This window comes from Artibeus jamaicensis, unplaced genomic scaffold, assembly GCF_021234435.1.
Source record: "Artibeus jamaicensis isolate MK-2021 breed Jamaican fruit bat unplaced genomic scaffold, CSHL_Jam_final contig_851, whole genome shotgun sequence".
In the NCBI taxonomy this organism is placed as follows: domain Eukaryota; kingdom Metazoa; phylum Chordata; class Mammalia; order Chiroptera; family Phyllostomidae; genus Artibeus; species Artibeus jamaicensis.
The window spans coordinates 4,958,792-4,985,480 of record NW_026521986.1 but is presented as its reverse complement, the minus strand read 5'-3'; the positions used below and the strand labels follow the sequence as shown (position 1 = coordinate 4,985,480).

At 36.4% G+C, this 26,689-nt stretch overlaps 1 protein-coding gene across 1 annotated transcript in view; it reads left to right on the top strand.

The window, feature by feature from the left end:
* Positions 1-26,689, top strand: part of KCNH5 (potassium voltage-gated channel subfamily H member 5) — a 259,703-nt gene that overhangs the window by 36,281 nt on the left and 196,733 nt on the right. Inside the window, exons 4-6 of the mRNA XM_037129143.2 lie at positions 3,097-3,225; positions 11,243-11,358; positions 15,017-15,409. Of these exons, the coding sequence (XP_036985038.2) occupies positions 3,097-3,225; positions 11,243-11,358; positions 15,017-15,409 (638 nt within the window). The remainder of the gene's footprint in view (positions 1-3,096; positions 3,226-11,242; positions 11,359-15,016; positions 15,410-26,689) is intronic.

Here is a 26,689-nt window from a genome sequence, read left to right as displayed (position 1 = left end):
CCATTTTGAATGATCAGCACCATCCTCTACAAGAGAAAAGTCAGGCTGTATGTGTTTTCTGCTTTTTTTTTATACCAGGTCCAAATACATACTGATAATTCATATTCTACACCAAAATAGTAGATTCTTATGCCAAAATTCCCTTCTGTTTTTTGTATGCTACTGTTATCCCTTACATGACTTAGATATATGTCTCAAGTTTAGCAAATAATTTAAGAATACTCCATATTACTAAGGCCATATCACTCTGAACTTTAAGCATAATAAATAAATCTTTGCTTGATTCTGAAGCATAAAAACCAGTTCATAGTTTCTGAGTTTCTCAAAAATACCTCGGTGGAAATTCTGTTTGCTTATATTCTTTAAGTCATGATAGCAATAACTTGAATTTGACATCTGCTCAGCAGTCTCCTTTTGAGCTGGTTTAGATTGTCCGCTTTATTTAATGTCTTGAAATAATTATCTGACCTTCATAGAGGCTTGTCTGTTTCTTTTCAGATAAGTACATATATGTGTAGGTGTCTGCTTAGAGGTAGGAAAAGATAGAACCTATAGTACCAAGATTAATACTCCTCTTTCCTTTCTCTGTAGTATCTGCATTGAGTTTCTTCCCTTTAATCTGAAGGAAAAATATTACCCATGTATTATAATGGAGTTCTACTATACTTAAAAACAGCTTTAAAAAATCTTGTAAATAGTTGAAGGCTTTTCAACATCAGCTGAAGAGAGTGTATTCTTGTGACTTTGTCAAATGTTAATAGAAAAATTCGCATGTCTATAGAAAACTGTTTTGGAAATGCCTGAATGCCACCTCCTCCCAATACTTTCATTAAGTAATTAGGTTAAACACCGTTTTGCAAGTGGGGAGATTGAGGTATCCTATTTAACATGTGTCACGCCTGACATTTCAGTTTGCAACCTCTATTCTTCAGGCCTATTGCTCTGAGTAGCAGGGGGCTGTTTCTGCTACTGGCAGAGAAAGAGCAGCTCTGAGATGATGATTGAAAATGGCTCTTTGTGTCTATACAAAGGCAGAACTGTGGTAACGGGCCCACTCCAGATAATGCCAGGGTGCTGCCTTGAATTTCCGGCAATGACAAACCTCTTTGCTTAACTCTCCCAGATATCTCATCCCCCTGAAACCCAAATTCAGAATACGGTTTTTTCACCAGCCAGTCTGTAAGTACTTAGCCTACTTGGGGAAGTATGTCCCTGTAGTTCAACTTGATAAAAGTCCACCATAATATCTGAAAGCAATTTAAGAAAACAGTTCTGACTGTATGCCACAATTTGAAATGTTGCTGTTTTCATAGAAAGATGTGAGCTTCAAAATTACCTCTGCTCAGATTTCTAGCAGATTTTGGAAAACTACTTAGTGTTTCCTGCCCTTTACCCTCTGTTTTGATGCTTTGGCCTCAAACTCATTAGGATGGAACAGCCATAGGCCATGTATCTCTGGCATCTGGGTCTGGTGATTTGTGAAACTGTGCACATCACTCACACTTCCTGGACGCACTGTGTAAAACAAGAAGCAGAAAACAAAGAAAAAGCCTCTCTGGAATATGGATGGTATAATTGTTTCTGAAGTCTCCGTGTCATCCTGTAATGATTTTGGAAAGGACCATGTCCTTCCGTAGGCCTCCTGGCGTCGCAAAGAACCTGGTGTCAGAGCTTGCCCTGACTGGTGTGATTCAGTGGGTTGGGCATTTTCCCACAAACCAAAAGGTTACTGGTTCGATTGCAGGTCAAGGCACATGCCTTGGTTGCAGGCCAGGTCCCTGTTTGGGGGCATGCAAGGGGCAAGCGATTGATGTTTTTCTCACACATTGATGTTTCTCTCCCTTTCTTTCTTCCTTCCCCTCTCTCTAAAAATAAATAAAATCTTAAAAGAGAAAAAACCCCACAAAACTGAGTATCCCCAAAGAAATCTTCTCTCTTTAATTCTCTGAGTTCTTGAACCCAAGTAGTTAAGTCACCTCATCTTGTCTAAATGGCAAATTCCCTTTTGCGGTGACATTATTACATGATATTTTTGAACACAGGTATGGAGGTGCTTCTTATTGGGTTTTTATTGGTAGCCACTAACAGGCTATCAAGTCTCACCTAGAGACTATTTATAGCCATACAGTTCACCCCCCAAACCCCAAATCTGACAAAGGCCTTTATGTGTTTAAGGTAGAATATTTGGAGAGGCTTTACTGCACTGTGGCTTAGAGTGAATATGATGAAAAATATGTCGTTTTGTTTCTGATGGCATATCCCTTCAACATGTTATCATTTAATGGTAATGACTCCTTTGAAGGAGTGTCTCTTGCCTCCATATACTTATTTGACATGGTGCCAGTTCCTGATTTGTTCAGAACCGACGCCTGCAATGCCTTGAAACTGTCCTCTAGAGTCTTAGGAGTCATTTGTTTCAGGAAACTGGTGACGGAGTTCAGCCTCCTGTCTTAAGGAGGTAGGTGGGAAGCAGTGGCTCATAAAGACTCCTGATATTCTTAAGGGCTGGGAAATTTTTTTTCTTTAATATTGTTTTAAAGGCTTCAGGTAGAGCTCTGTGTACATAGGGCTTCAAGTGTCTCTGGTGTGGGGGTCCAGTCAAAACCATAGAGCTATCTCACAGGTCCGCCTGAGCATTTCACATGTTCCTCCCAGAGGAATACCCACCAGAGCATTAGGTATTGTACTTGAAGTCAATTTGGAAACAGCTCTCAAGGTGACAAGGAGAAGCCCGTAGGAGTGGTCACACTCAGTGAGGCTATTGAAAGGAAGTTGAGGAAAGCAGCTGTCGAGCAGGGAGCCAGGCCTAAAGGTGATGCTGGCGTTCCTTCAGTAGCGAGGTTGCCTTTGTGCTCCTGTGTTGTGCTTTACTTTTGAATCTTGCTATTTTGGGTTGAGAAATATGCTTATTATTTGTTGAGCAACTGGTAGTTCATACAAAATAAAATTTTTTGGATTCTTTTTAGCAATGAAAATACTGTTGTTTTGTTGCTAGTTCCTGGCATAGTAGTTGGCAGCTGAAGGAAGAGAGAAGGCAGCAGACCAAGTCATTGCTGTGGCTTTGTCACACTCTATTGTCCTTTCTTTCTCTTCTAGGAACCCCTGTTTGGTTTTATATGCAAATTGCACCAATAAGAAATGAACATGAGAAGGTGGTCTTGTTCCTATGCACTTTCAAGGATATCACATTGTTCAAACAGCCAATAGAGGATGATTCAACAAAAGGTAATTTTCAAAGGAATTACTACACTTAAGAATTAGGCTATTTAAATATATTATGATTATTTTAATAAAATCTGTTGGTTAAACTTGAAGACAAAATTGTACTACATGACCCTTGTTTTGCTTTACATTCATACTAGTCTTTGTCCACATCAGCTTTATTCCATTATATTTTTTGAATGAAATAAAAAGTTAAAATGATAGTTACTTAAACTATAATAAGAGAAATTGGGAAAAGACATAAGGAATAGATTTCATAGAACATTATTTATTTAGCAGTGATGTAATGGGAATTTCAACAACTTCTAATATGGTGAGCTTTAGAAACCAAAAATATAACTTGTGGTATGGCTTGGTAAAGTCTTGTTGGAACACAGTTGATTAGTTGATTGTTAAATTGATTCAGGTTTGATTAGTTGACTTTTTCAGGTTATTCTTCACTTTTTATGTACTTGGTTGTTGTAGATTCTCCTTAGTAGATGTTGCTAGATTAGGTAAAAAAAACAATTTTGTCATCAGGAGAGTATCTGGAAGGTGAAAACATTCTAATTGGAGTCTTATTGACTATAATACTCAGAGAGGCTTCTATAGAATATAGTAGTTAGTGGCATGTGCTTTTATTCTCCTTTGCTCTCATTTTATCTCTTTATTATGTTTAAATTAGAAATTGGTATCACATGAATGAAGAATTTCAAATATCCTTAGAAGTTTCTATGAAATATTATTTTTAACAATCTCTTAGGTGACTAAAAGTGAAATATCTTCCTTTTTGCATTTGGCAGCCATTGCTTTTTCTTTCCTCTTTTAAAAAAATTGCCATAAAACCTTTAATCTTTCCACTGTAATTATAATTATAGAAAAATTGCATTACACGTATATTTTCTGCAGATGAAATTAAATATATATTACCTACCTGCTTAGTTTCTTATTAGTATCAAATTGCAAGGAAAATTTTATGGTGTGCAAACCACTGAAAGCATGACATAGATCAGTTCACTTGTGACTGTTTCCAAAAATGTGTGTATTTAGTCAGCTCCTGGAAGAATGAGTAAAAGCATTTAATTTAGACCTGTCCTACCCATTCCTCTGCCTTTACTCAGACACCCAGTATCTAAGATGTTTAGGATAAATTTAAATACTATTTATAATATATAGTTTCTAATGGAATAGTCTTCTAATTAATGCTTATTTCTTTCTTTAAAAATCCCAAGTGATCCAGCCAATAGCAGCAGAATACATTTTTTTCTCAAGCTTAAATGGAACACCCGCTAGGTAGATCATATTCTGGCCATAAAACACACCTTGACAGACTTAAAAGGATACAGATCTTACCAAGTATGTTCTTAGACAACAATGGAATTAAACTAGAAATTCGTTTCATTTTCTTGACAGAAAGGTAGCTAGGAAATCCCCAAATGTTTGGAAATTAATACATTTCTAAATATCTCATGAGTCAAATAAGAAACCTTAAGGGAAACTAGAGAAATATTTTGAACTAAATGAAAATGAAAGTACAGCTTATCAAGTATGTGGGATGCACGAAAAGCAATGCTTAGAGGGGAATGTGTATGTAGCATTAAATGCATATATTAGAAAACAAGAAAGATATAAAATTGATAACTGAAGCTTCTACCTTAGGAAAGTAAGCCACAGAAGGGCAATTTGAGCCAAAGAAAGCCAAAGACAATAAATAAAATTAGAGCACAAATGAATGAAATATAAAACAAACCAACAAAAAAAATTAGAGAAAATTATTACAACCCAAAGTTGATTCTTTAAAGAGATTATTAAAGTTAATAAACCTCTAGCCAGGCTAACCAAGAAAAATAGAGAAGATACAAATCACCAGTATCAGAAATTAAAGAAGGGACATCACAGCACACCCATGGATGTGAAAGTGTCGTGAAGAGATACTTTGAACAACTCTACAACCAGTGAATTGGTAACTTAGTTAAAATGGGCCAATTCCTTGAAGACACAAACTACCAGAATGCACAGTAGGGGAAGTAACCTCAATTGTCCTATAGCTATTGAATAAATTGTATTAATATTTAATAAACTTCCAAAACAAGAAAACACCAGGTACATATGTTTGCATTGTCAAATTCCAGTCCCTTTCAGAAAATATAAGTAGAGAGAACTTTTCTCATTCTGTGAGGCCAGTACTACCCTCATACTAAACACAGAGAAATACAGTCCAAGAAAGGAAAGTTACATACCAGTATTTCTCATGAGATGCAAAAATCCTCAACAAAATGCAATCCATAATAGACAAAAAACTGTACTTGAAAAATAACTAAATAAAATTAATTAATTAAAAAAATGCAATCCAACAATGTATTAAAACAATTACATACAATGACCAAGTGGGATTTACTCCACATATGCAAAGTTGGTACAACATTTAAAAATCAATCATTGTAATTCACTATATCAACAGGCTAAATAATGAACATAATGGATCATATCACTTTGCATAGAAAAAAGCGTTTGACAAAACCCAACACCCGTTCATGATAAAACCTTTAGTAAAGTTGGGATGGAGAGTAACTTGATCAACTTTATAAGGAACATCTATGAAGAACCTACAGCTAACAGCTGATGAAATCTGTTGTTTTCTCTAATTTACACTAAGTGATGTCATGGCACAGCTAATGTTGGCCAAAATGAGTATGGTGCTTTTTCACAGTTTTGATTTGCTGAACATTAATGGTGGTGTCAGTAGCTTTGTAGCCTATTTGAGGAAAGTGAGAGTTGGCAGCATTTTACAATGATGTTGTGGAAAGAATGATAATGTTAAGGGTTGACTTTTATTTTTCAAATTAATGCCTCTCCATTTTTCTGCCTTCACTTCCATCTCTGCATCTGCACATCAGAATTACAGAGTTCTTTGCCAGGTAGTCTCGTAAATGCATAATCCATTCTTACAAAAAAAAGACATTTGAATATATTCCAGGCAACTCAGACCACTTGATTTTGAACTATGTGTTTGATAGACATGTAAATTAGAATCTATAGGAAATCAGACCCAATTGTGGAAAGAATTAAACTATCTCTTTCCAGTTTTTGTAGAGGAAAGGCTTATTTTGAATAGACTTATTTTATTATGCCTTTCAAATACAAAACAGATTACTGAAGAAAGTATTGCACAAAGTAACTATGAATGGTGTATATGAACTGCTTTCTATTATTCATTTGAGCTATAAATTTAATATGGAGAATTCAATGGAGATAAAGTATTTATGCTGTTACGTAATCATCCTACCATTGCTATAAAGCTATCAGTATACAAAAGCATGTTTTGAAACGTATGCCCCCCAAAATGTGTCTTTTAACCTTTTAAGTTAAGTAAAGGGGACCATGGAGAGTTTAGGAAATGGCAGATGAGATTTTGTGATAAGACTGTAATATTAAAATGGATTGTGGCTAGAAAATTGAAGTTGAAGACAAGATTTACTTTCCATTTACCCGTGGGCTATTTAATCAGAGTTACTTAACATGAGCTTTTTCATGACTCTTCTAGGAATATTTTAATCTCCTTGCTTATTTTAATCCATTTTTAAAACCAAAAGTACAAGTCAAGTGCACAGTATGGGGCAGGCACTGTTTCAGGTCCTGGAAATAGAGTTCCTTTCTTCACATCTTAATGGGGGGACTGACAAACAAATATGTATAAACTGCAAGTTTTCTTCTGATTATTTTTATTTTCTCTGTGATACAGGAAACATGTCTATATTTTTGTCTTTAAAATGAATGGAACTTAATGATATCAATAATACCTTTGATTTATACTGTGATGGATGTTAGCAAAAACTATTGGAGGGGGAGGAAACCAGTTTTGAAGTAGTTAACCATGTGTCAGAAACTTTATGGTCTTTATCGTTCATTTCTGTAATTCTGGAAATTACTGTTATTATCTCTATTTTACTGTTGAAGGCCCTGCCATGAAAAGTTGGACTGATTCCCAATCCCATGTTATTTCTGTTGCACTGTGTGCCTCATCCTTTTCTGTGGAAACTTACTGTTTGGATTTCAAGGTGTTCTCCATTTTTCCTACAATTTTCTCACCTTAATGGTATTCTCCATTTCCCCTTGTTCTCCTTTTTTACTTAAAAAAAAAAAATAAAAAATAAAGCACAGTTGAGAATACTTCGGTTCTGACAGAATTGTACTGTTTTATTGATAATAATGCAAGGGGGCAAGGTGTTTTTATCTTTTGTTTCTAGTATTAAGGTCTTGGAACTGTTGCTCAGATAATCAGTCAATGGTACCTGAAACATCATTTATAATAGTACAAAAATTACAGCCAAGAAATCCATTCTGTTGATTAGCCATATGTGTTCTAAAAGAAATGACCCAAATCTCTACCCATTTGTACTGTGTAGTATTTTCAAACAGATTGTGAAACTGCCAAAACACTTACAGTGTGAAATATCCTGTGCCATGTAGTTATGGCATCTTTGTGCCAATAATTGAGACAAAAAAATTTCTGTAGGATGAAAATAACAGTAAAAATAGCAACCTTCGCCTTGTGGGAAGCCAATGATTTTCTTTAGAGGAAACAACAGATGAAATATGAGTAATTATACCATGTAGTCTCTTTGGCCAAGAGCATAATCGTTTAGATAAGCTTTTTTTCTTATGGATTAGAATCTCGTGTTGCAGTCTAGTAGATTGATTTGACTGCCTCTGTGACTTCCTTTTATTTTTAAGATTAAGCAGTTCATGACCAAGAGGTTAATTGCAACCCAGTAGAGCTAAACTAATGTTTTATTAAGAAGGGCTTGGTATCCTGAGCTTTTAGAAGAAAAAATATTCTCATAATATCATGAACAACCTACAGAGCAAATATTAGGTTCTTCGTATTCATCTGTCTGTTCACATTACCCCATATCGACCACATCTAAGTAACATCAGCGAAGTGTGCTGAATAATCAGTCACACAGATGGGTCTCTGTAAAGGTGAGCTCAGTAAGTGTATCACTAGGGAAGTCAGAATTGCTGATGTGTTTTTTTCCTCTGACCTAGACAGCGTGATTGCTCAACTTTTTCAAAGTTTATACAGTGGGGGGTGGTGGCAGATCAAATGAACTAATTTAATAACAGGTGGTTCTAGATGCAGCCAAGAGCACAGAGAGATAGGCCTAAGGAAATTCACTGTGGCATTGTCAGTGACAGTGAAAAGTCTAGAAACCACTTACATGTCCACTTAATTCTCTGAGATGATGAAGGCACAGACAAGAATTGGTGCCATGTGGCTAGGTGTAGAGGTGAAGGGAACAGAAGGGAACTTGAAGGCTATTGTGTTTCTTATGGCTTTTGTTTCTTCAGTAACTTATTCAATGAGGTAATCTGCCGGAAGTGAGGAGAGGGGGCTGGTATAGTGCTCTTGAGAAAAATGCTGACTGTTTAGAACTGAGGACTACAAGAAAGCCCTAAACCTAGGAAATGGAAGAACATCGGCCATTTAATGATTTGTATTCTTTCATGTGTCATTGAATTTATTCCTTCAATATATTCATATATTTTTAAAAAATATTTTCTGGATGAACCTTATTATACACAGGGGATGAAAGTAGAGTTGTCTTTTACTTCTGGCCAAGATAGAGGCATAGGTAGACACACTATGCCACCTCACACGACCAAAGGAGGACAACAACAAATTTAAAAACAAAAGACAACAAGAACTGCCAGAAAATCAAACTGTATGGAAGTCTGACAACTAAGGAGTTAAAGAAGAAAGAAGAGACCAGCAGCTGGGCAGAGAGGACTTCTAGCAAGGCAGAGGCTGGAGGACCGGGGTGGGTAAGGTGGTGGCTGGAGGACTTGGTGAGGTGGCAGATTGCAGACTGCACAGTCCCACATTTGTGTGCAGATAAACCAGGAGGAACAGCTGGAGAGTGAGACAGACTGTGTAACCCAGGGCTCCAGCATGGGGAAATAAAGCCTCAAACCTGATTTGAAAACACCTGTGGGGGTTGAGGTGGCAGTGGGAGAAATTCTCAGCCTCACAGGAGAGACCCACAGAGTCCTAGAATGTACACAAAACCAAGCCACTCAGGAATCAGCACCAGAAGGGCCCAGTTTGATTGTGGGTAGGGGGGGAAGTGACTGAAAACTGGCAGAGAGCAGAGCAAGCAGCATTGCTCCCTCTTGGACCCCTCACATACAGCATCACAATGCAGCCACGTGGGTTGCTCTGCCCTGGTGAACACCTAAGGTATGTAACAGGTATGCTGAGACCAAAAAAAAAAAAAATGGCCCAAATGAAAGATCAAAGGTCCAGAAAAAATACAACTAAGCAATGAAGAGATAGCCAACCTACCAGATGCACAGTTCAAAACATTGATAATCAGGATGCTCACAGAATTGGTTGACTATGGTCACAGATTAGAGGAAAAAATGAAGGCTATGCTAAGTGAAATAAAGGAAAATGTACTAGGAACCAAGAGGGATGGGAAGAAAACCAGGACTCAAGTCAATGGTTTGGACCAAAAGGAAGAGATAAACATTCAACCAGAACAGAATGAAAATACAAGAATTCAAAAAAAAATGAGGAGAGGCTGAGGAACCTCCAGGACATCTTTAAATGTTCCTACATCCAAATCATAGGAGTGCCAGAAGGAGAAGATGAAGAACAAGAAATGGAAACTTAATTGAAAATATAATGAAGGAGAACTTCCCCAAGCTGGCAAAAGAAATAGACTTTTAGGAAGTCCAGGAAGCTCAGAGAGTCCTAAACAAATTGGACCCAAGGAGGAACACACCAAGGCACATCATCATTAAGTTACCCAAGATTAAAGATAAAGAAAAAATCCTAAAAGCAGCAAGAGAAAAGGGGACAGTTACCTACAAAGGAGTTTCCATCAGACTGTCAGTGGATTTCTCAAAAGAGACCTTGGAGGCAAGAAGGGGATGGAAAGAAGTATTCCAAGTCATGAAAGGCAAGGACTTACATCCAAGATGACTCTATCCAGCAAAGCTATAATTTAGAATGGAGGGGTAGATAGAGTGCTTCCCAGATAAGGTCAAGTTAAAGGAGTTCATTGTCATCTAGCCCTTATTATATGAAACGTTAAAGGGACTTATCTAAGAAAAAGAAGATAAAAAATGTGAACAGTAAAATGACAACAAACTCACAGTTATTAATAACCAAACCCAAAACAAAAACAAAAACAAAAAGGAACTAAGTAAGCAACTAGAACAGGACCAGAATAACAGAAATGGAGATCACATGGAGGGTTATCCGTGGGGTAGTGGGAAGGAGAGAGAGGGGGAAAAGGTACAGAGAATAAGTAGCATGGATGGTAGGTAGAAAATAGAAAGGGGGAGGTTAAGAATAGTATAGGAAATGTATAAGCCAAAGGACTTATATGTATGACCCATGGACATGAACTAAAGAGGGGAATGCTGGTGGGGGTGTGTGTGCAGGGTGGAGGGGAATAAAAGGGGCGTGAATAGGACAACTGTAATAGTGTAATCAATAAAATACATTTAAAAAAAGAAAATAGAGTTGTCTTTTAATCCAGTACTCAGATGTGCTAAGGGGTGCAACATCACCTGTTTTAGAAATATGAAACTTCAGTAAGTATAAGATTGACTTGAAAGTTTCTAAAAATATTCAATGCAATTGTAGTATTTAGTTGATGTAAAAAAGAGAAGTGGTCACAAGAAAATGTTTTAATATATTTTTGCCAACATACAGTTAATATCATCTGAAGGCATCCTTATCATTTTTACTCAAAAAGCAAAATCAGTCCTATATGGTGCAAGGGGGAGCACAGCTAGCCACTTTGGCTACTTGGAGTATATAATAGATATGAGTAAAGCCCAAAGGTCACACATAAAACTTGCTTATTACTTTATAACCACACTTGATATATATGATAGCTATATAGAAGTAAAATACTTTTGATATTTGTCCTTAGTCCTGGATGTTAGGTTATTTCTGAGATCATTTGAATCTTATCAAGAATGTTGATTATGTGTGAAAAACAGACTTTCTTTTTTTATTTTTAAGGTTGGACAAAATTTGCCCGATTGACACGGGCTTTGACAAATAGCCGAAGTGTTTTGCAGCAGCTCACACCAATGAATAAAACAGAGGTGGTCCACAAACATTCAAGATTAGCTGAAGTAAGTATGAGACTAACTTTGCTTTCCATAGTGGTGGTGGTGGTGGTACATTACCACCCCTCCCCCATCCTACCCTGGCCAATGATTCTATATGGATATTTTTGGATATTATTTTACAAATGCTTAAATGATAATTTATTTCTCCCCTGTAAATTTATAGAAATTTCAGATACTTCTTTTTATTCCCTCCTGCTTTTGAAATTGGAAAGTAGTTCATGACATTCCAGGTGATCTCTGTAGGGTGTGAGGTGTCCTTTGAGCAAATAAGCTAGGAGTTCATGCATTCATCCATTTATGTATATGGCACACATCCATTGAGGGTTTGCTCTGTACTTGATACTCTACAAAGAAAGTAGATATGAAACAAACAATGGGTTGTATCACCAAGGAGCTAAAAATCCAGCCAAGGAATCCAGTAATAGAATGTGATAATTATTATGACAGGGTGCAGTGGGAGCACATGCAGGAGCATTTACCCAGACTTGGGGGCGGGGCTACCTGCGTTAGGTGATACCTGGGCTGAGTGAATCTCGAAGGAAAAATGTAAGAGGCAGGTAAAGAAGGTTATTTGTACCAGGGAGGCCAGCATATGCAAAAGCTGAGAGATGAGATGGCATGATGACTTTGAATATTACTTCAGTGTGGGGGAAGTCAGGTGGGAAAGGAAAAGTCAAAGTAGTGTATAGTGAAACCCTGGCAGTTGGTGGAAGTGAGCCAGGGAAGTGACATAATCACATTTGTGATTCAGAAAAACCTCTTAAAAGGATATTAGTTCCAATGGACTCCTTTGTAATCCCATGTTTTTATTGTACTGATTTAAAAACTTTATTCTAAGAAGAGATCCCTAGATTTTACCAGATTATAAAAAGGGATTCATGGCACAAAAATGGTTAAGAACCCCTCCTTGACCTAGAGACTCTGTGTTGAATAGGTAGGTAGGGAAACCAGTTAAGAGTTTCTAGTAAGCATTCAGCTAGGACGAGCGTGGCTTTAATCAAGGGAACCAGAAGTGGAAGTGGGCAGATTGCAGACCCAGCAATATCAGAGTCGACATGTTTGTTGATAGATTAGAATTGGATGTGAAATAAGGAGATGAGTCAAGGACAACTCTGTGTTTTTAGTGTGGACAACTAGGTAGATAGTGCATGCTATTGGTTAAGAAAATGGCAAATACAAGGGGAGGAACAGAAGGTTTGGAGACAATGATAATGAATTCAGTTTTGGACATATTTTTTAAAAATTATTTATTTTTAGAGAAAGGGGAAGGGAGGGAGAAGGAGTGGGAGAGGAACATCAATGTGTGGTTGCCTCTTGTGCACTCCCAGCTGGGGACCTGGCTTGAAACCTAGGCATGTGCCCAGACTGGGAATTGAACCAGTGACTCTTTGGTTCACAGGCTGGCACTCAATCCACTGAGCCACACCAGCCAGGGCAGTTTTGGACATATTAAATTTGAAATGCATGACAGGAAATTGGAGTGGAGATTTATGGGTCGAGTCCCAGAAGGATATCTGGGTTTGAGTTGCACACGTTGGTGGCATCTTCACACATGTGGCTGTTAAAGCCAAGGACTAGACAGTGTTACCCAGAGATGATGTACTGAAACCAGAGAGAAAAGAAATGAGGACAGGCTCTGAGGCAGCCTGAAGCCTTGTTGTCCATGTGTCTTCTGTAATCATGATTTGTCTTACTGATATGAAAGATGCCAACAAGCTAATCAAGGTTCCAAAGATATGCTGAACAATTAGTGGGCATTCACAAAATATTATGAGACAACTGAGGGAAAGATGAAATTAAATGCATGGGTTTGCTCTACTGGAGAAAGGTGAGTTGAAGTGCTCTAGCATAACTTTTTTAATTAGCTGAAGATATTAATTGGGTTTGGAGAGAGGAATTATGTTCCCTGAAATTGAAGGATTCTACACTTTTTCTTGGACTATACTTAACAGAGGAACTGTATGGCTTTCTGCTCTAAATTGACTTGTTAGCTTGGGGAGAGAGTAATACTTTGATGAGCATATATGTTTTTGAAAGTTCAAATAAGATATTAACATAACTAAATATTAACATAATAATAATACTTTAAAAAGATGATATGCAGTTGGCACAAGATTTAAAGTAGACAATTAGATACAACTTCCTCTTTCAATAATGCTTGTTACTAAGTACTACCTAATTTTGAAGCAACTTTCTTGTCTGTCTTGAGTTGTCTATTTCTATACATCGAGCTGAAGTACAGGAGCTTGTTTCTATGACTGCTGACTTATAGAGTCATGATTCCTTGTGGGTCTTAACTACATCCTATTCACAGCTTTCTTTTTCTTTGTTAACACAATTGGACAAGAACAAGGGGAAAGGGATCATAAAGAGGAAAATGTTCTACCTTAACAGCTGAATCACTCATAATTGTTTTTTTTCCCTCTATGTCAAGTGGAAAGTTTCTTTTCCTTTGACAGCTCATCATTTTTACTTTTGTTGTTGAGGAACTTTTATTCCTGTTTCTCCTCATATGACTTTTTGGCTTTGCTTTTTTTTATTATGATTAGTTTCTTTATCAGTCACCCCTAATTCACAAACATTATTCACATACAAAACTACTTTCTGTCATGTCTTAGGCTAGATTTCAGAGAACATGCAGAAATACCAGGGGGTTCAATATATTTAGTCAGTGTGTACTCTTAGATCTCCAAAGGCTGACCCAGAATAAGAATCAAGTTAGTACAAGGATATCATCTTTCTAATTGTTTCTAGGGTCATGTAATTTGCTCAACCTGGGTATTTGGATTTACTATTCAATTTCAGCCTCTTACTTTTCCCAAGATGTAAATCTTACCTCAGCTCCACTGGGACCCTTAAATTTGGAGCTGATCTCAACTTTCAAAGGTCCTGGTCTCTGTGTAGGCAATTTACTAATTTTCCATGTGCGCTGGCTGCTTATTGGCTTCAGCCCCCCCCCTTTCGATACTGGGTAGAGAGAAACACACCACTGTCCATGGTCCTGACTCCATATGAGTCAATACTCTCAGATATTTAGAGAAAGAATGCTTGTATTAGTACAAAAATACATCAGAAAACATTATTTCATTCCTACCTCCAAGTTATTGCTTATGACAATAAAAATGAAAGTGAAGAGTTGTTACTCACCAGTTTATTTTATAAAAAAAGCCTCAGTAAGGGAGCTAAGTATAAAATGGCGCTGTGCCATGAGAAAGATCAAAGCTTAAGCATGTGCCCCCCACTTTTTTCTTTTTGTTGTTGTTTTCCTTCTCCTCTTCCTCCTCTTTATGTTCCTCCTTCTTCTGTTCTTGTAGCATTTTGGGATCCCTTTGCACAAGAAAGTTACTGTGTGAAGAATAGGGTTCTGAATGCTTAAAGAAATAGAGGATAGTGGTTTTACCCCAGACTGCACATTTTAATCACCTGGAGAACTTTTGAAAATACAGGTTCTCTGAGAACCCACACAAGATTAATTTAATTATATTCTAGGGGTGGGGTCTAGGTATGAGTATAATGGGTTTGTAAAAACTTCTTCAGATGATTATAGTTTGTAGCCAGATTTAAGAGATACTGAACTCTGGCTGGACTGCCAGTAAGTTTGAATTCATTCCTAACTGTGCAGAGTTGCCCATTTCATTTATACTCATTTTCTCTCTTTTAGGTTCTTCAGCTGGGATCGGATATCCTTCCTCAGTATAAGCAAGAAGCACCAAAGACACCACCACACATTATTTTACACTATTGTGCTTTTAAAACTACTTGGGATTGGGTGATTTTAATTCTTACCTTCTACACCGCCATTATGGTTCCTTATAACGTTTCCTTCAAAACGAAGCAGAACAACATAGCTTGGTTGGTGCTGGACAGTGTGGTGGATGTTATTTTTCTGGTTGACATTGTTCTAAATTTTCACACGACTTTTGTGGGACCTGGTGGAGAGGTCATTTCGGACCCCAAGCTGATAAGGATGAACTATCTGAAAACTTGGTTTGTGATAGATCTGTTGTCTTGTTTACCTTATGACATCATCAATGCCTTTGAAAATGTGGATGAGGTGAGTTTCTTCTTTTTTTGTTTGAGCACTGTGTGTCCTGTTTTGAGAAAATTAAGATGAAAGTAATTTGGAGATAATCCAATTTTTTTTAGCCACCAGTCAATTTTAATCTGCTTTTCCCACCTGATTTCTGGTTAAAAACACTAATTACTAGGCGAATGTCTGTGGTTGTGGTTGGAAGAATTGGAGGCTGTGTTTGGAAGAGGTGGAACAGAAGGAAAGCTGCAATGCTGGAGTCAAACAGTTCATAAACTAGATGATTGACTGAAAGATGATTAAATAGATGTATTTGCTTTGGAAAACTGCAGCATTTTGAAACTGCATGCACCCATAGAATTTTGCTACCATATATGGTAGCAAAATATGTCTATTGACATATATGGTAAGAGTGATTGTATTAATATAAAGATAAGAAAACTTTTATGGTAAAGCAATTCTTGAATTTTTGCCTTTTTGGTTTCTTCTTTATAGCTTTTGTTTTAAATTTTAAGTAAGTTTGTAGTTAGTGATTGTATTAGATGTCTCCTGATGTCTCGTCTAATGGAAGGTTCTGCTAATTCAGTGTTACCTACACAATAAGAATACTTCAAAGATATATGATATTTTAAAAGACAACTTGATCCAGAGCTTCTTAGACTCTAATTTAGTAGTGGATAATTTCAACTTGCTATACCAAGCTAATAGGATGCAGCTAATAATCTCAGATAACGATATATAAGTGAGGCAATATAGAGTATATAATTAAGATGTGTTCATAATGATAATACTACAAACTTATTTTTCCTAAAGATTCTACTCTGTCCTTGTAGACTGTTGAGGTGGAAAATTTTCCACTACATTATTGTTGCTTTTATTGTTATTTTATGTGTGTTGGGAGGTAGGCCCAAACTTTTCTTTAGTGACTTTTTTCTTTATAAATTTTCTATATTCAATCAACTTTAAGTATATTTAAAAAAACCTATTTGCCTGAAAGTTGCATGTAGGCATTATATTTGATGTTGTACGTGTAATTGTTACTTTAAAATTATGGGGAAAAAAGGAATCATAATAATTTGTTTTCTAATTAGAGATTTTACCTATATCAAGCTGTTAAAGGTACATTTATTTCTTTCCTCTTTACCCTCTGGAAAGAGTTGAGAGGAGTTAATCTTGAAAATCCTAATCACGTGATAAGGAGATAATAAGCAGTATTTTCTATAATTTGTACTAAATAGATTAATATACTAAAATAAATACATAAGATTTTTTGTTATTTAGAACATAGGCATAATGATTTCAGTAAAAATAATTCATTCATAGGAAAGAAAATACATTAAGTATATTTCATAATAATAAATGCATTTGTTATAATATATAAAAATAGCAAAAGATCCTCAGCCACATTCATACTAAGGAAAATACAAAGAAAAACTACAAACTGCAGTGAAATGCTGTTTTAGGTATCACAGCACTAAGACCAACTCTGTATTAACACTAGGTTGCTGAGCATGGTGGCTAAGAAGGTCCCTTTCAGGAAAGCCTGCCACATGGAGCCCAGTTAGTGTCTTCCTGGTTAGCCGCCCCTTTAAACTCAGCATTCAGTGAGTCATCATACTGTCACATGGGTGGCTTGAAACTGCCTACAGTGGAGATTTACACCCAGAAAGATGCAAATGATATAAACAAAGATTTTTTAAAAACTTGCCATAGACCCAGTTGTTAATCATTCACCAGCATACCACTGAACACAGTTGACCAAAAGCGGCTGCGTTTTCTGATCTGCTGTGGTTTACACACTGAAGCCATATTTCCCCAAGGCCAAGGCTGTCTCCAGTGACTAAATATGGTGGTGATATTATATTTATCTATTCTTGATCAATGGAGAACTGCCCTGTTGAACAACTTTTGCCCTGGACTCCCTATATACCTGTACTGTGGTCTGAGGCTCTTCCTACCCAATCCTTCTTTCTCTCCTTACAGATACCAGAACAGCATTGTGGTATGAAGGCTCCTCCCTCCACTCTTTATGCTTCTCAGGCATTTATCTCAATAAAATTTGTGTATATCTAACCCTGACTTGGCATTAGTCTTAGGGGACCTGAATTGATAAAGTGATAGTGAAAGGGGGCACTCTCATAAATGGCTCAAGGGAGTATAAACTGGTAGAAACTCTATGAAAAATAATAAGCTTTGGGTCTAACATTGAGGTCTTTGATCCATTTTTAATTTATTGTTGTATTTGGTAGAAGAAGGTGGTCTAGTTTCATTTTACTGCATGTATCTTTCCAATTTTCTGTACACCATTTATTGAAGAAAATTTCTTTAGTCCATGGTATGTACTCGCTTCCTCTGTCAAATATTAATTGACTATAAAATTGTGGGTTTATTTCTGGGCTCTCTATTCTGTTCCATTGATCTATGTGTCTGTTTTTATATGAGTACCATGCTGTTTTGATTACTATGGCCTTATAGTATAGTTTGATATTAGGTAGTGTGATTTCCCCAACTTCGTTCTTCTTTCTCACAGTTATTGTTGCTATGTGGGACCTTTTGTGGTTCCATACAAGTTTTTGAAATATTTGTTCTGGTTTTGCCAAGATATAGAAGCAGGCTGTGTCCATCAGTGGATAAATGGATAAAATAAGTATGGGACATTTACATAGTGAATACCAATGGAATACCACTTGGCTATAAAAAAAGAAGAAAATCTTACCCTTTGCAACAGTATGGATAGACCTGGAGAACATTATGCTAAGTGAAATAAGCCAGTCAGAGGAAGATAAATATCATATGATTTCACTCATGTGGAATCTAATGAATAAACTGAACTTACAAGGAACATGGGGACAGACTCATAGATGGAGAGCAGGAGGACAGCTGGCAGAGGGGAGGTGAGGAGGTGGAGGGATTGAGAAAAAAGGAAAAAGGACTCATGGACATAGATGACATTGTGGTAATTGCTGGTGGGAAACAGGTATAAGGAGACTAAATGGTAACGGAAAAAATACAATGAAGATTAAGTCAATAAAAAAGGTTAATAAAGAAAAATAATGGGTAATATCTAGTTTTATAAAAGATGAATCACCAATTCAAAAGTACCTATGCACCCCAATGTTCATAGCAGCATTATTTACAGTAGCCAAGTGCTGGCAACAACCTAAGTGCCCATCAGTAAATGAGTGGATTAAAAAACTGGTACATTTACACAATGGAATACTATGCAGCAGAAAGAAAGAAGGAACTCTCACCCTTCTCAACAGCATGGATGGAACTGAAGGGTATTATGCTAAGTGAAGTAAGCCAGGTGGTGAAAGACAAATATCGTATGATCTCAGCTATAAGTTGAACCTAATCAACAAAACAAACAAGTGAGTGGAATATAACTGGAGACATGGAAATAAAGAACAAACTGACAGTGACCAAAAGGGAGTGGGAAGGTGGAATAATGGGGGAAAGAACAAGGTCATAGAACGTGTGTAAAGGGCCCATGGACAAAGACAGCAGTGGGGGGGGATGTTGAGGATTTAAAGTGGGAGGTGGGAGGTAGGTAGGGCAGGGGAGAGTAGCGAGGGGGGGACGGGGACAATGGTAATTGAAAAACGATAATAAAAATTTTTTTTAAAAAGCTCAGAAACTAAAGGCAGCCACTTCCTTCTTTCCACATTTTTAATTGTTCAAGTACAGTTGTCTCCATTTACCCCCCACCATTCCTTCCCACCCCAGCCATCCCCACTTCCCACCCTTGATCCTACCCACCTTTGGTTTTGTCCATGTGTCTGTCCTTTATAGTTGTTCCTGAAAACCCTTTCCCCCTTTCCCCCCCATTATCCTCTCCTGCTTCCCCTCTGGTTACTATCAGTTTGTTCTTTATTTCCATGTCTCTGGTTCTATTTCACTTGCTTGTTTGTTTTATTGATTAGGTTCCACTTATAGGTGAGATCATATGGTATTTATCTTTTACTGCCTACAGGCAGCTACTTCGAATTGTTTGGAGGATTCTTTTATTATCTGCTTCCACGTCACCAAACAATAGGATTATATATCTACCTTTTTGTTTTTTCAGTTTTAGGCCTTGTCTTTGACTTCTCACTATGGAGTTTGAGGTTTTAACCCCTCTTTTTTCACCTGCCTTCATTATATGCATGTACTGTGTTCATCAGCACATTCTCACAATATGTTTATCTGTTTGGTTCAATAAACACTGGTGTTTATATCACTATAACTAGTGGTATTTATAGCTGCATGTCAGCCATAATGCTATGATTACTTCTCCTTTTCTGTGCTTTTCATTTTTATGAGAGTTGATAACTGTCTGGTTTTATCATTTGCTGTTTTATGTACTTATGAGTTCAGTTGTCTAAATCTCCTTTTTTACATTAATGAAAACAATATTCTATTAACATCATTGTATTTATATCTTCTTTCTACTCACCTGATTGACAGTTTGACTAGCCACAGTATTCTAGGCTAGAGATAATTTCTCCTCAGGACTTTGAAAGTCATATTGCCTTTGCAGTCTATGTCCTAATGATTCTGTTAAGCAGCTTGAAGCATTGTGATTTCTGATCCTTTTCATGTGACCTGTTTTCTCTTTAAGGAAATTTGGGGTATCTTCTCTGTCCCATAGTTCTGAAACTTACTCATGATATGCCTTAGTCTGGGTCTGTTTTTATTAGTTTTGCTGGGCAATGACAGGGTTGCGTTTTCAATCTGTAAAGATTGTGTATTGATTTTTTCCCCTATGTTCTTCATCTTCACCCCCCAGTCCTTTTCTCTGTTTTTTTTTCTCTTACTCATCCTTCTTTTATTTGGATATTATGCTACTGGACATGTCCTCTAACTTCCTTGGGGTTCCCCCCTTTCCTATTTCCAAATATTGTATTTTTTTGCTATACTTTCTGGAAGGTATCCTCAATATTACTTTCTAACTCTTTTTGTACCTAATAATCTTTTTTTCTCTTTAAGGTCCAGTGGCTTGATATTACTAAAGCTAAATTCAGTTTAGTGTACAAGTATATATTTCTATTCTTTAACTTTTTGCTATTCTAGATTATTATACTGTAACTGTATTTATTATAAACAGTCTATATAGTTTGAACATTTCTAACTAGTAAGTTTAATCTATGTATATTTATTGAGATTAATTACACTTTGATTTACTCATAGAATATCTTATTTTCCATTTTAAATTGTTTTTTTCTTTGCCTTTCTCTCTGTTTGACTTTAGTTTTCTTCTTTTATTCTATCTTTTGGATTGATTGAGATTTTCTTTAATCTCCTGGGTCTCCCCACTGGTTTGGAAGTTTTTCTGATTGATTACTCTTAACATGCATATTAGTGTTTTAGCATCAATATTTGACTTATTATTATCCTTTCTCTTAAATAATTTAAGGACCTCTGTTCACCTTCTCATTTTTCAAATGATTGTCTTATGTTTTGGTTCAACATTGTTTTAAACTTTCTTTTTTAATTATTATATTATTGTCTTATTTAATTTCAGTATTTATTTAGAGTTATCTGCATGTTTATCAGTTTCTTTGCTGAGACTATTTATATATTTTTGGGCTTTTCAGTTTAGTTCCTGTATATTGCTTCTCTATTATCTATTATAGAATATCCAACTTTCTGGAACATAATTTCTTTCTTTTTTTACAGTCACCTCCAGGGTGAACTCATTTATTTATTTGTTATTTTGCATTTTTTTAGATTGTTGTTCAAGTACCATCATCTCCATTTTTACCCCACCACACCCCTCCTGCCCCACCCATCTTCACCTCCCACCCTCAAACCTACCCCCTTTGGCTTTGTCCATGTGTCCTTTATACATGTTCCTTGATGAACCTTCACTTATATTCCCCCACTATCCCTCTCCCCACTCCCATCTGATTATTGTCAGTTTATTCTTTAATTCAGTGTTTCTGGTTATATTTTACTTGCTTGCTTGTTTTGTTGATTAGGTTCCATTTATAGGTAAGATCATATGGTATTTGTCTTTCGCTGCCTGGCCTATTTCACTTAGAATAATATTCTTCAGTTCCATTCATGCTGCCACAAAGGGTAAAAGTTCCTTCTTTCTTTCTGCTGCATAGTATTTCATTGTGTAAATGCACTAGTTTTTTGATCCACTCATTTACTGATGGACACTTAGGTTGTTTCCAGCACTTGGCTATTGTAAATAATGTTGCTATGAACATTGGGGTGCATAGGTCTTTTGAATCGGTGTTTCAGGATTCTTAGGGTGTAATTCCAGCAGTGGAATTGCTGGGTCAAAAGGCAGTTCTATTATTAGTTTTTTGAGGAAATTTCATACTGTTTTCCACAGTGGCTGCACCAGTCTGCATTCCCACCAACAGTGTACTAGGTCTGAATATATTTCTTACAGGAAGCCTTCCTACATTATTCCTAAGCAACTCTTATAAATATCATCATCATATTTTATCTTTATATGTATGCACATTAACATATTTAAATTATTTTTCTTCTGTTGCTTTGTGTGTGTTCATGAGCACTATACCAGTTATTGGGTGATCTGGGTCTTATCCCTTCTCTAAGGACACATTTGTTGTGAGCCTTTGGATGGTTACTCTGGCTCTCAGTCATATGTATAAAAAAGGGAAGGAATGCTTAACTTACATCACAAGGTAGTGATGAAGAATAAATGAGAAAAAGAGAGATGAATGAATTTTTCTTGTAGAATTCTGCCTGTTTGAGGGGATATTATTATTATTTCATTTCTCTCCTCAGCTGATTTTAAGCCTGGGGATGGAGCGAAATGTGGTCCATCTCCTTGGTAATCCTTTCTTAGTGCATATTGGTAATTCACTGGCTTAAAGCAATGAAGTGTTGGGAAGGTTTTAGGAAATTGTACAATAACATAAAAAAACTAGAACTTAAAAATGAGGAAGTGAGCTAGTGGTGGCTGGGGAATAGGAGAGTGTGAGTCTGAAAATCACAGTTTGATCCTTTAACATGATGCAGGACCAAAATGACTTAGAGGACTTAATAACACTCTTTATTTTTAAGATTGTCTCAGTGGCTGTGCTCTCTGAAGGTAATTGGATTTACTAAGAATTAATGAACTGGATATGTGATTCTTTTTTAAAGAGGACTGATGCAGCAAGGAAGACAGAGTCCATTAAAGAAAAGCATTCTGTTTGAAAAGAAGTAATGCAGATTTCCTAGAAACCAAAACAGTGGAAATGTTGTCACTGTGAATTCAAGCAATAAGAGCAAGTTCCTTTGCAGTGCACATTTGAATACAGCTCTGGGATGTCCAGAAGCTAGATTTTTGGGATTCTGGGGAGAGCTGAATTATAGAACATCTGAGGAAGATGGGGAAGGTGCAGATAACACACTGTTTGGTAGCGTAAATGGATTTAGAAAACGTAATACAGGGAATTCAGAGGACAATGTGTGGTGTCTGTAAGTAGCAAACGTGACAAATCAGGTCAGTGCAGATTGAAACTGGGGAAAAGATAACATAGGCATTGTTTCAGGAGGCAAGATGTATATATAGGTCAGTGACTGCGGAGTAGAAATATGTAAAACATTGTTTATTTTCAGAAAAGATTCAGGGAAATAGTTCTCTAAAACTTTTTATGAATTTTGCTAGTCAAGTGTCCACCTGTGTTACTTCATTTTAGCATGTATGTTTACATTGCACATTTTTATTTCTTACTTAGTCATCAAAACAAGAATTGGAAATCAAAGAAGCGAATTATGCTCATAGATTTTAGTGATTTCTGTCAGCCTAGAATCTTTGTTGACTCTCAGACCCTCTGCCAAAATAGCATTTTAGAAATTGCTGTTTACTACAATTTGATTGCCACTTATTTTTACATTAAAGCCAAGAGAGAATTTAAAATAATGTTGAAGTGGTAAAAGTAGGAATTATGTAATATTCCTCTTTCTTTTTATAGTTTTCCTAGGTTTAATCTTATTAAATTCATAGAAAAACTGTCTAGTCCACATTGGAATTGATTGATTTTTTTTAATCAGTGTTTTGCCAAAAATAAGCTTTATTTTTAAGGGAACTTTCATGTTCGCTGTAAAATTGAGAGTAAGGTACAGAGACTTCCCATGGAGAGATTGCCCCCACACGTGGGTACCTCCCACCTTATCAACATCCTCTGCCAGAGTGGTACACTTATTACAAGCAAACCTACACTGACACATCATTATCACCCAAAGTTCATAGTGTACCTTTGGGTTCATTCTTGGTATTGTATATTCTATGGGTTTTGATAAATATAAAATCATATGAATCCATCATTGTAGAATCATACAGAGTAGTTTCATTGTGCTAAAAATCATGTGTTCCGCCTATGTATTCTGTTCCCTGAACTCCTAGAACCACCTGATCTTTTTACTGTTTACATAGTTTTGCCTTTTTCAAATGTGATATAATTGAAATTATATAGTCTGTAGCCTTTTCAGATTGGCACCTTCACTTAGAAATATGCGTTTAAGTTTCCTCCACATCTTTTCAAGGCTATGAACTCATTTTTTAAAGTACTGAATAATATTTCATTGTCTGGATGTACCACAGTTTGTTTATTCATTACCTGCTGAAGGATATCTTAATTGCTTTAAAGTTTTGGTAGCTATCAATAAGCTGCTATAAAACATTTGTGTGCAGGTTTTTGTGTGGGCATGTTATCAGTTCATTTGGGTAAATATCATGAAGCACAATTGCTGGATCATATGGTAAGAATATATTCAGTTTTGTGAGAAACTGCCAAAGTGTCATTCAAAGTGGCTGTACCATTTTGCATTCTACCAGCAGTGAATTAGTGCTCCAGCATCTGATGTTGTCAGTGTTTTGGATTTTGACCATTGTAGTAGATGTGCCATGATATCTGACTATTGTTTTCATTTGTAATTCCCTAAATCTTTTCATATGGTATTTGCCATCTGAATATGTCCTTTGGTCATGTGTCTATTTAGATATTTTGCTCATTTTTAGTTGGGTTGCAAATATTCTTATTGTTGAGTTTGAAGAGTTCTTTGTATACTTTGTATAATAGTCTTTTATCAGATATGTATTTTGAAAATATTTTCTCTCAGTTTTGGCCTGTATTTTCATTTTCTTGACAGGATCTTTCACAAAGTAGGGTTTACTAATTATTCCTTCCATGAACTATGCCTTTGGTGTTATATCTGGAAAGTAATCAGCATACTTGAGGTCACCTAGAATTTTCCCTATACCATCTTCTAAAAGTTTTATAGTTTTTTTTGTTTTAAATTTAGGTTTATGATTCATATTGACTTTTTTTCATGAAGTGTGTAAGGTCTATGACTATATTCATCTTTTCTGCATTGCGATGTCTAATTTTTCCAGCACCATTTGTTGGAAAGACCATCTTTGCTTCATTGTCTTACATTTATTCTTCTGTCAAAGCTGAGTAACTATATTTATGTGGGTCTATTTCTGGCCTCCTACTGTCTCCATTACTGTTCCTTTACAGGAAGTGCTGAAGTCGGATACTGTCTGTCCTCTGATTTTTTCCTTCTCCTTCAGTCTTGTGCTGGCTATTCTGCGCAATTTTTGCCTCTCCATATAAACTGTAGTTTATTGGTATCCACAAAATAACTTGCTGAAATTTTGAACTGACCTCTTTAGACATAAATTAACTGTTGATATTTTGCACTGATGGTCAGTGGGTCTCTGGGAAGTTCCTATAATGAAAAATCAAGCCATTTTCCTGGGCATGGAGCTGAAGTCCTAGAAAAGTCAAGTCATGCTAAGGACAATAGAGGAATGGTGCAGAGCTACGTCACCATAGACAGTAAGGTATGGTTTTAGTTCTGAGTGTACAAGCTGAGTGTGGGCTTGGCTAGTTTTGGTTTTAAGAGTTTTTAGTTTAGATGGTTTCAGTACCTGCCACCTGAGCCCCAGTTTCTCACTTCTGAGTTGTGCCCTGGAGGAAAGAGCACAAGGAGCACAGCTCTGTGGACTTCTGCAGAGACTGCTATGAGATCAGATCCTGTGGAAGGAGATGCTGAATGCTGCCCCACTGATAGGCCGTGATCACTGCCTGGTGTCCTTCTGAGTCCACTGAGGACAAGTACAGTTTATAATAGTCTTGTGAGTCTGAATGTCTACTTGGTCAGCATTGCAGACACCAGTATGGACTTTACAACTAAGTGCCTGGTGTGCATTTTTCAAGAAGGTGCTAGTTTTCACTCTGATTTATTTGTGTTGAGATCACTGAATCAGTAAAAATCAGCCTTTTGCAGTTACATTCACTCAGGATTACACTGAGTTATAAATGGCCATACTCAGAAGGTTTTGTTGGAGCATTTGCAGATATTACAGTTGTTTTGGCCACAGTGAATAAAGAGACCTAGACGACAAGAACTGGCACAACAATTGCTTTAATAATTACATATCGACTAACAGATTTTTTTACCCAAATATGATCCTGTTAGAGTTTTAACTCAGTTGTATTTCTTGTGTTCATTATTGACATCTAACAATTAAGTTTAATAATAACATATGTTTTTAAAGACAGTGTAACCTTTATTGGCAAAGAAAGTAATCATAGTTGAGAAATAAAATCTGCATGTATAGAGAAGTCTGTCAATGTATAAGATAAAGTTGTATCACTAGTACTGATCATTTCTGTTCTTCATGTATTTTAAACATACATTAAAACTTCAAAAAGTATACATATAGTTTCAGATAGTATGTTCTAAAAATAAAAATAATATGGGATAGCCCTGACTGGTGTAGCTCAGTGGGTTGGGTGTCATCCCAGAAATTGAAAGGTTGCTGGTTCAATTCCCTGTCACAGCACATGCCTGAGTTTCAGGCCAGGTCTCAGGTTGGGGGCATGCAAGAGGCCCCCGCATCCAGATTTCTCTCCCTCTATTTATCCCCTCTTTGTAAAAATAAATAAATAAAATATTAAAATATAAGACAATAGAGAATTGGTAATGACTGGGATGATCAAGATTGAGAAATGTAGGAAGTGTGTAATGAGGACTAAATGAAGCTCTTGGTTTAGGATTTTCTTTTTAGTTGCAAAGAAAGGAGATTTAAGTGATCTCAAGTGCTGAGAGATTTAATATAAAGATAGACATTTAATATGAGAATGGATAATAAGCTGTGTACTTAGATTGACTTGAAATGTGGTCATACTTTAAAAAATATAGAGGAATGGCCCAAGAAGGACTTATTTCTCTCTCTTTTTTTTATTGCTGTTCAATTATAATTGTCCCCATTCCCCCCCCCATTACTCTTCCCTTCCCTGCCCACCCCCACCTTCCACTTTCTCTAAGTTATTCTTTAAATGCAAA